Raw genomic sequence first — 10,125 nt, 5'->3', positions numbered from 1 at the left:
CGACTTGTCCAGGGTGAACCCCGCCTTTCGCCCGTAGTCAGCTGGGATAGGCTCCAGCTCGCCTGCGACCCTGTAGAACAGGATAAAGCGGCTACAGATAATGAATGGATAGAAATCACATGTGTAAATGAGTGAATCATGTTGAAGGACATGTGTAAATAAATTAATCATGCTTAGCAATCACGTGGAAACGAGTGAATCATGTTTAAGAATCATGTATAAACGAGTGCATAATGTTTAAGAATCAGATGTGGAAATGAGTGAATCATGTTTAAGTATCAGATGTGGAAATGAGTGAATCATGTTTAAGAATCACATGTGGAAACGAGTGAATCATGTTTAAGAATCAGATGTGTAAATGAGTGAACCATGTTTAAGAATCACATGTGTAAATGAGTGAATCATGTTTAAGACTCACATGTGTAAATGAGTGAATCATGTTTAAGACTCACGTGTAAATGAGTGAATCATGTTTAAGACTCACATGCGTAAATGAGTGAATCATATTTAAGACTCACGTGTAAATGAGTGAATCATATTTAAGAATCAGATGTGTAAATGAGTGAATCATATTTAAGAATCACTTGTGTAAATGAGTGAACCATGTTTAAGAATCACATGAGTAGATAAAAGAATCATGTCTAAGAATAACGTGAAAAGGAATCAAGTTTAAAAATCATATGTAAATTAATGAATCATGTTTAAGAATCATTCGAAAATAAATGAATCATGTCAATGAATTGGTGGTGTAGTGGTTAGCGCTGTCGCCTCACAGCAAGAAGGTCCGGGTTCGAGCCCCGTGGCCGGCGAGGGCCTTTCTGTGTGGAGTTTGCATGTTCTCCCCGTGTCCGCGTGGGTTTCCTCCGGGTGCTCCGGTTTCCCCCACAGTCCAAAGACATGCAGGTTAGGTTAACTGGTGACCCTAAATTGACCGTAGGTGTGAATGTGAGTGTGAATGGTTGTCTGTGTCTATGTGTCAGCCCTGTGATGACCTGGCGACTTGTCCAGGGTGTACCCCGCCTTTCGCCCGTAGTCAGCTGGGATAGGATCCAGCTCGCCTGCGACCCTGTAGAACAGGATAAAGCGGCTACAGATAATGAGATGAGATGAATGAGACATCTGCATTGATTAAAACAAGCACCAGGTACAATTTTAGCCTCAAAGCCTGAGTCCAAATTGCTAATGACATGAAAACCCAGAGACGTATAGAAGCTCCAATGCAGAGGGGAAAAAAAACCCAAACAGTCGAAACTTTTGCTCAGTGCTGGAAAAAATGTTCAAGACAGCCAAATTGACGGTGTTAAAATAAATCACAGGACTGCACTGTAATTACTGCAGTATAAAATAATTTATTAGTGATCTCAGAATGCAGAAACTCAATACAATATTAATTCATTAATAATATATACTGTATAACCAGGAAAATTAATTAAAGCAGTATTTTGCCCAAAAAGGTGTCTATTTTCAGACACTGTTTCTGAAAGTGTTTTATTTTCTTCCTACAATCATATTTTATTGATTAAAGAACACGTCATACTTTTTAACCATTTATAGTTACCTTTAAGTTAAAGTTACACGTCATTTCGGTTTTCACTCACATTATAGCAGCTATAAACAGCGTCTCCTCCCCAGCCTCTCTTTTCCCCTCACTTCCTTTCAGACAAAAAAAAAAACAAAAACACAAAAAAAGTAGCTTGTCATGTGACTGAGAAACCGCAAAATGCGCGAACTCAGTTGTCGTTTAGAAAGCGCTGACACTGGAGACTCCTTCAATTGATGATAAATAAACATCCGATTTTAAGAAAACTTCTCCATGTCCGTGATGTTCATGTGGAGTGTACAGTACAAGCCCCTGTGAATGAGCTGTTACTATCGAAACGAGAATAAACACATTCATATAAACCTACAGCGATTGAAAATGAATCAACACCTTCTGACCAATCAGGATTGAGGACTCAAAAGCTTCATGACGTCGTATATATGTTTTCATCCGAGCTCCATCCGGGACATGGAGAACCAAAACCATGACATAAATCTCGATATGTCACTCGTAAGGAAATCAATGAGTGAGTTGTTTTGATAAATTTGGGTATTTTTTGTTTGTGAACGTGTCGATATAATAGAAAGAAAATCACACACTGACTCGCATTTTTCAAATGAAACACATCGCGGCTCTGAGTGACATATTTAAATAATATTGGCTGGCGCTGAGTGGTATATCAGATATATTCCATTCAGCTAGCATGATACTGAACGAGTCAAAGACGAGTAGCTGAATGGAAAATATCTGATAGACCACGAAAAAAACAACAAATATTATTATTATTATTATTATTATTATCCATACACATTCCTTTCAGGTGTTCAATGCATCTTTCTCTTTCAAAATTCTTTCAAAATCTTCTGTATTTTGTCACAAAGCAAACCTGGCTGCCATGTTTGTTTACAAATTGTCACAGTTGCTCACTCGCTAGCGCGGAAGTTTTACATCTCCGATGTATGATGTTGTGTTGTCTTGACAACCATACAATATCGTAAACCATATTCAGCGCTCATTCTGCATTGGGTAGAGTGACGTACTGTATAGGATAAGCAATATGCTAACAATATTGCATGCTATCGAACCAAATGAATGAAACCCGCTAGAAGGGAACAGAACACATGTTTTTATTCCATTGAAAAAGTGTCCTGTATGGATAATAATTCGTGATATTTCACTCCAATGATGTCACGTCCAGTGTTTTCCCGCTGTATTGTCAAAACGGCGAACCGGTTCAAAATTAAAATTCTTTTCACTAGCTTGCGTATTTTTTTAATTTTTGTGGATGGGTCCATATCATATAATATAATATAAAAAACATTACACAGTGGCGCTTCTCTCACTTATGATATATACATTCAACACTCGAAGATAAACTTCATATCATCTCACCACCGTGTAATATCCTCTCTATATACACAATACACGGGACGTATGTAAATATTTCGTAGGCTATACCGGTAAATCAGCTGTGTTCAAAAGTACATGGTGTTCGAAATACAAATATAATTTTATAATCGAGGTCGCTTTTTTATTTCTTTTATCAGTGAAATTAGACTTGTATCAATAAATCATCTTTAAAGCGTCTGACTCTTTGCAAATCTGAAGGAACAGGGCTTAGGGTGGAGAAATGTGTGTCATCATGAAACGTATACAGTACATTTGGGTGGAAATCTTTTTCTCACCACTTCACTTGGTGGAAAGTAGATCTTACCCTACGTTCACACCAAACACAGTGAGATCGCTGGCGGAGTGTCTTGGGCTCTGGGTCATCAGAATAAAGCTGAAGTCCAGGCAACTTTATGGTAATGAGCTGTGAGGTGATTCGGCGTCAACCAATCAGAATTGAGAAGTGCTCTGCGCTAAAGATTCTCAGAGAACGCAGCCGTGTAGATTTTGGTCTCGTTCAAACCGTTCCTAAGTCGCCTCCCATGGAGGAGAAACTGATAAATCGTATATTTTGTGAAAAAGCACCAGGGCATGCAACAGAGTGTTGGATATTTACATTTGTGTGACTTGAATGAACGCGATGAGGTGTTATGAGATTCCTGTTTTGTTTGCCATTGAGCTTCAAACTGCATCTAGATTCGTGTATCTGAGGCCTTGGTTGTCTTTGAGCCGGGGTTACAGGTTTACACGTCAAACTGCGGAATGTCTTTTTCTTAGCCACAAAGATTCATTAACCAACTACGAAGATCACTAAGGTTGCTGAGAAATTACCGTATATTGTATTCCTTAACCTGAATTTATGATACGCGACTTAAGGGTTTTTCGGTCATTCACTGAGCCTAGAAACAATTTATGAGTCCTTGTGCGTAATAACGACGATTATGTTTCCTTTACCACCGAATGTAATCATTGTGGAAGCACTAAACACACTCCTGGTGTGTAGCTAAAGCTGGAGGTGTCATTTCTATGGGGTGCCAAGTGTGACCGGGCCCATTTCGTGGACGAAATGCATTTCGTCTAGCCTGGGAAATCCCATGCTGCTTTGCACAATCGTTCCGATCTGAAAAGACAGCATGGAAACTATGGTCTAAAGGCTCGCCTGAGTTAGGGAGCCAATCAGAGAGTGGGGAGGGGTGGAAAGACGGTGACGCATACTACTCGACAAACGGAAGCTTGTAGTTTATTTGGGACTGTTTACGGATCACATTTAACATGGCGGCGAGCGATACGAACTAAACTTTCGATCAAGCTTTAGACACTGTTCTGAATAGTTTAGAGCGAAAGTTTGTTTTAAAAAAAGAACAGCGTTTGGCGTTACAGTCTTGCCTTCTCTTTTTCTTTCCTTCTCTTCTTGGCCTCGTCTTCTTCGTCGCTCTAACTACGTCACCGGGTACAACTGCCATGATTGGCCATGGGCTACGTATACGCCAAATGATAGACATTCACAACGTCCAATAAACGGCCGTTGACAATCGTAAACCACACCTCCCCTACGAGAAATTCAATAGGCGGATTCCAGATCATATTTCACTTGTGATATGGTCTGGTGTTAACCAGACTACATTTCGTCCGACGAAATGGAGAAAATGAAGACGAAATTATAAAACACCGTGATGCCTTTCATCCACGAAATGCACACATCAATTTTCATTGTGTCCACGAAATGATGAAGACAGTATGTCATTTCGTGTGTGTGAAATCACGAAATGCATTCCCTATATCACGAAATTCATGGTGTCAATCACGACATATATTTCGTCCACAGAATGCATTCTGTACATCACAACATGTATTTCATCCACGGAATGCATATGATGCATCACGAAATGAATTTCGTCAATCACAGAATGCATTTCGTCCATCACAAAATGCATTTCGTCTGACGAACTGCATTCTGTGATGGACGAACTGCATTTCATGGGACGAAATGCATTTTGTGATGACGAAATGCATTCTGTGATGGACGAAATGCATTCCGTGGACGAAATACGTGTTGTGATGTACAGAATGCATTCTGTGGACGAAATATATGTCGTGATTGACACCATGAATTTCGTGATATAGGGAATGCATTCCGTGATTGACAAAATGCATTTCGTCCACGAAATGGGCCCGGTGACACTTGGCACCCCATACATTTCGTGGAAAGTTACGAGCTTTGTGTCAAACGTAGCAGAGTGTGGAATGTGTTCCTTAGCCAACGGGAAGCCTGCACTGGGAAACCATTCAGAAATGTGTGTTCAAACAAAGAAAAGTCCTTTTACATTGATTTTAAAAGGGGCTGCCATTTTGTTTTTGGGGCGGTTCTGGAGGGGGGTGGGGGGACCTTGGACCTGGATAAGCCTCGGTCATAACCGGCCGTACGTGCTCCTACGGCTGGTCTACGTGCAAAAAACGCAAGAAACGCACGGAGGGCGCGTGTCATGTGCTGATTTTCAAGCCGTAGACCGGCCGCAGAGGCTCTTTGTCATGTCAAACATACTCTACAGGCGCTTACGTTTTTTTGAGGTTGCAAGACAAACTTACGGCCAACATGCGTCTTTCTCCACGAACAAAAAAAATGCAGTGATTTGGGAAACGCCAAAAATCGCACGGCCAAAAAATCGTACGTCCGGTTGTGACCTAGGGTATAGATTGTTTAAAACCAGTGCTATCTGTTGAGAATTTTAGTGCTTTCCGGAAACAATCAAGTGCCGGCATTATTATTGTTATTATTTTGTGCAATGAAAGTGCTTTAAAGGTAACTTCTTATGTGTAAGTGTATTTTTTTGGCTAGTTTTAGGACTCAGAATTCCACTACATTGGATATGTTAAAATGAAAGCAGTCACTTTTTCCTATCTATCTATCTATCTATCTATCTATCTATCTATCTATCTATCTATCTATCTATCTATCTATCTATCAACAAGAGAAAAAAAAAACAAGTAAAAACAAAAAGTCTCCCTAACGTTAAGGCCACACATAGCCGGTTGATTCATGAGAACCGTGGCTGGGGCTACCATGGCCATTCCCGCAGATTTCAGGGGTGATCTGTCACATACATTTGGGTGGAGTAAATATGCAAATGAAGCCATCGTAGACGCCAGAAGCACCAGCAGCAACAACAGATAATGTATAGCGATGTATAGTGACATATGGCCTTACAGCAATGACGGCAGTATGTACGGTTTTCACGGCTGCAGTACAGCTTAGCCACGGCAAGATGAAATAAGCCATGCCCGCTAGGCAAACTTTTCACTTTCTGCTGAATGTTGTTCTGTGAACATTTTGAGCTCAATGGTTGTCAAAGGCTACGGTAACCACTGGACGTCTCAAGGATGCTTACAGATGCCTTCACGGTTGCAACGGATGAATTCATCCAACATGACCAAACTTTCTGGGGATGGAAGCCACACCCTACCAGTTGTCAAGATAGCACTCCGACTCTCACATGTTCCAATGGAAGGGCCCAGAATGTGTCCCACTTGATCCCCGGAAGGCTCAAAATCGTCTACTGGCGTCTTCCGTGAAATGATTCCGGCTCTGTGAGACCAAGGCATTATAGTTTTCTTAATAAAACTAATTTAAAAAATAATTGGTGAAGATATAAGACACCAGTTGACATGTGTTTTGCATTGCGGCTCTTTTAAATAAAGTTTGCGAGACGAAGCGTTCTGAACCAAACCGTAGCCGCCTGTTTCATTTCCATCACAGAGCATCCATGTCGTTGTTAGAGAAACCAGAGTGAATTTTGATGCTCTCGCTGTGTTTGTTGTGAACATAATGTAAGGCAAATTAACAAAATTTGACTGACGTTAATCACTTCTGAAAATAGACCAATCCTGACTGATAAATAAATAAAATACATCTCAGTTGGTGTGATAGTAAAATCAGCTGTAGTATTTGGTGCATAAATCACAGCAGGATGTGCTCACTGTGCTTTAGCGATATTAATAATCCACACACACACAGACACTTCAAGCTGCAGCTGCTTCTCCTGATGGACAGGTCGGAGAACGTGTAGGAGCAAAAAGACAAAAGGCAATTTTCTGAAGCTTCTCTTAACATGACCTCCTTTTCCACAATGATGGATGGAACTTCAACCTGAAATGGAAAATAAATCCAGTAATGGATTAAAAAAAAAAAAACTTCTCCAGTTCACCATAATCATGAGTTCTATCTGTATTGATTTTTTAACCATCATTTACCATCCTAAGTGTCCATGTTTAGAAAAAGTGTCAAATCTAGAACCTCTGAAGGTTATTTGGTCATCCATTAAAAGACCCTACAGCAGAGAGTTTTCCAAATTAAACCTTTGACTCCGAGTGAAGAGTTGGCACTTAACTGGAAGCCTGTATGAACGTGTCAGAGGTTTTATATTAATTGTAATGAAGGGTTTATGATGTTCTTGCTAAATCTTTAGTACTCATAAGCATGGCTTTGTTAGTGTATAATCAGCTGTAACTATAAATCATTGTGTCCTCATAAGCTTCGAATGAGCCCTTTACTGTATATCTTCATAGGGCGTGGCTCTGCTTCCACAGAGCCGCCATGACATGGCGCTACAGTAACCCAGAAAGAACAAACCTCCAGACAAATCCTTTCACACTTTTACAAGCAGCAGCATGAATCTGGAAGGAACCACGAGAAGGAAGATGAAGAAGAGGAATCAGTGTTTGTTGGTGCTGGTGAACAAGTTTGAAAACCCAAATTTCACAAAATGGAGGATCATAGATATTATTTAAAGCAAGAGAGAGTGAATGTAAGTATTAGAAGAAGTACGCTACAGACATCTGACCGTCACTGTACCTTCTAATACATGCTTGGAAGGGGTGGGGTCAGGGAAGGGTCAGGGAGGGGCATTCAGTTGATCACAATGATGGTACGGCTGGCACGGTGAATTGTGTTCACAGATAATGTTCTCTGGAAATATTCCTGAGCCCATTTTGTGATTTCCAATACAGAAGCATGCCTGCATGTGATGCAGTGCCGTCTAAGGGCCCGAAGATCACGGGCACCCAGTATGGTTTTCCGGCCTTGACCCTTACGCACAGAGATTCTTCCAGATTCTCTGAATCTTTTGATGATATTATGCATTGTAGATGATGATATGTTCAAACTCTTTGCAATTTTACACTGTCGAACTCCTTTCTGATATTGCTCCACTATTTGTCGGCGCAGAATTAGGGGGATTGGTGATCCTCTTCCCATCTTTACTTCTGAGAGCCGCTGCCACTCCAAGATGCTCTTTTTATACCCAGTCATGTTAATGACCTATTGCCAATTGACCTAATGAGTTGCAATTTGGTCCTCCAGCTGTTCCTTTTTTGTACCTTTAACTTTTCCAGCCTCTTATTGCCCCTGTCCCAACTTTTTTGAGATGTGTTGCTGTCATGAAATTTCAAATGAGCCAATATTTGTCATGAAATTTCAAAATGTCTCACTTTCGACATTTGATATGTTGTCTATGTTCTTTTGTGAATACAATATCAGTTTTTGAGATTTGTAAATTATTGCATTCCGTTTTTATTTACAATTTGTACTTTGTCCCAACTTTTTTGGAATCGGGGATGTATGAAGGTGTGTATGAATGGTCATGAAGAGTCATGAAGGGTTTACTGGTCCTTCTGTGAGAGCTCTTAAGAACACGATCCAAACTAGGAATCTTTATGAATCTAAGAAGCTTTAAGTATATGAAGAGCCTGATGAAGAACCTGTTTTTTAAGAAGTACAACAGAATCCAGAGCAAAAATAAATAAATAAATAAACATTTACAGTAATAAACTTACCAAAAACACAGGATCTACTTCCTGTTACTCTGGAGATGACTGTCGACAAGCAAACGTGGCCATGTTGGATCTTCACAACAGTTTTTCTGTAATAGAGTTCACAAAAAACAAACAAACAAACAAACAAAAAAACCCGGGTCAGAGTTGACTTATAGTGTTCATAAGGTCGACATGAAGCCTCCATAAGCTTTTCATGACAATTGATATCAACCTACATAAATACTCATAAACGTGTCAGCTGTCATGAAAGCTTTTTTTTTTAAATCAAATTGACATAAGGCTGTTATAACACCTAGATGCCACTTGTATCCGTCATAGCTTTTTTTTCTTTCTACAGAGTCACATGATGGTAATAACGTTGCTTTAAATATCAAATTAAAACCAACTCTAACTAATTCAAAGAAAATCTATTGAAAAACAAAATTACATCAGTGTTACATCAGTTGTCACGAAGGGCTTATGTACGTGTTATGCAGCCCTATGACCATGACCCTTAAGTTAAATCATAACACAAATTGCAATTATGAGAGCATGCTGTCAAACCAAACTTATTTGAAGGCCCAAGGAAAAATATTCTGTGTCAATAGAGTGTCATATCAATGACATAGGTATTCACAAAGTGCTTATGAGCAGAAATAGGAAACGTATAGAGTATTTTTGATGTCAGAGAACATATATATATAATTGTGCTGTTATAGTGTTATCTAAGCATTCTGGGAAGAGTTAATCATAACGTCAACAATATCTATGTCACATGACATAGAAATACATAACTGTCATGACACAAGCTTATCACATAGCTATATGTAAATAATTTATTACAGTATGAACAATGTAGGAAATGTCCTATCATACCACAAAATCTACGTCACATGACATAGACATTAAAATCTATGTCACTTGGTGGTGTTATGTCTTGACATAGACTTGACATAGAACTGAAAATAAAAATGTAAAAGCAAAACCAGTGGACACTTCCACAATATAAACAGATATCTAGGCTTATCAGCTATGAAGAGTCTCATATAGGTTTTATAACACCATCCTTTTTTCAACTCAGTGTTACCTGCAGTAGCAAATTCAAATAAGTTCTTTAAATAATTAGCCTAAAAAATCCTTCCTGTCTTTAGCGTGAGAAAAATCTGCCACGTGAAATTAATAGCACCATCTGTTCTAATCTTGACATTACCACACGTTTATATTTAACCCACGCAGGAGGAGATGAAAACACAGTAAAACTGCTAAAAAAAACTAAAAAAAAAAACCCAATCCTGATGTATAAATCCTCCGAATGTGCTCAGGTCACTTGGATCAGTGTTGGCACTCGTTGAGGTTCTCAAGCTCTGCGTAGACTTGCAACCTAGCAA

The 10,125-nt window shown here is 39.4% G+C and overlaps 1 protein-coding gene across 4 annotated transcripts in view; it reads right to left on the bottom strand.

Annotated features, from left to right (window-relative positions):
- Positions 1 to 1,329: 1,329 nt before the first annotated feature.
- Positions 1,330 to 10,125, bottom strand: part of mthfd1a (methylenetetrahydrofolate dehydrogenase (NADP+ dependent) 1a, methenyltetrahydrofolate cyclohydrolase, formyltetrahydrofolate synthetase) — a 79,237-nt gene continuing 70,441 nt past the window's right edge. For all 4 annotated transcript variants that reach the window (XM_060916299.1, XM_060916298.1, XM_060916300.1 and 1 more), the window contains 2 exons: positions 8,759 to 8,844; positions 1,330 to 7,073 (listed from right to left, as the gene is read on the bottom strand). In XM_060916299.1, the coding sequence (XP_060772282.1) occupies positions 8,773 to 8,844 (72 nt within the window). In that variant the 3' untranslated portion in view covers positions 1,330 to 7,073; positions 8,759 to 8,772. The remainder of the gene's footprint in view (positions 7,074 to 8,758; positions 8,845 to 10,125) is intronic.

The sequence above is a fragment of the Neoarius graeffei genome, chromosome 3, assembly GCF_027579695.1.
Source record: "Neoarius graeffei isolate fNeoGra1 chromosome 3, fNeoGra1.pri, whole genome shotgun sequence".
NCBI classification, from domain to species: domain Eukaryota; kingdom Metazoa; phylum Chordata; class Actinopteri; order Siluriformes; family Ariidae; genus Neoarius; species Neoarius graeffei.
Note: the sequence above shows the minus strand (reverse complement) of the source record. Positions and strands in the feature narration are given on the sequence as shown.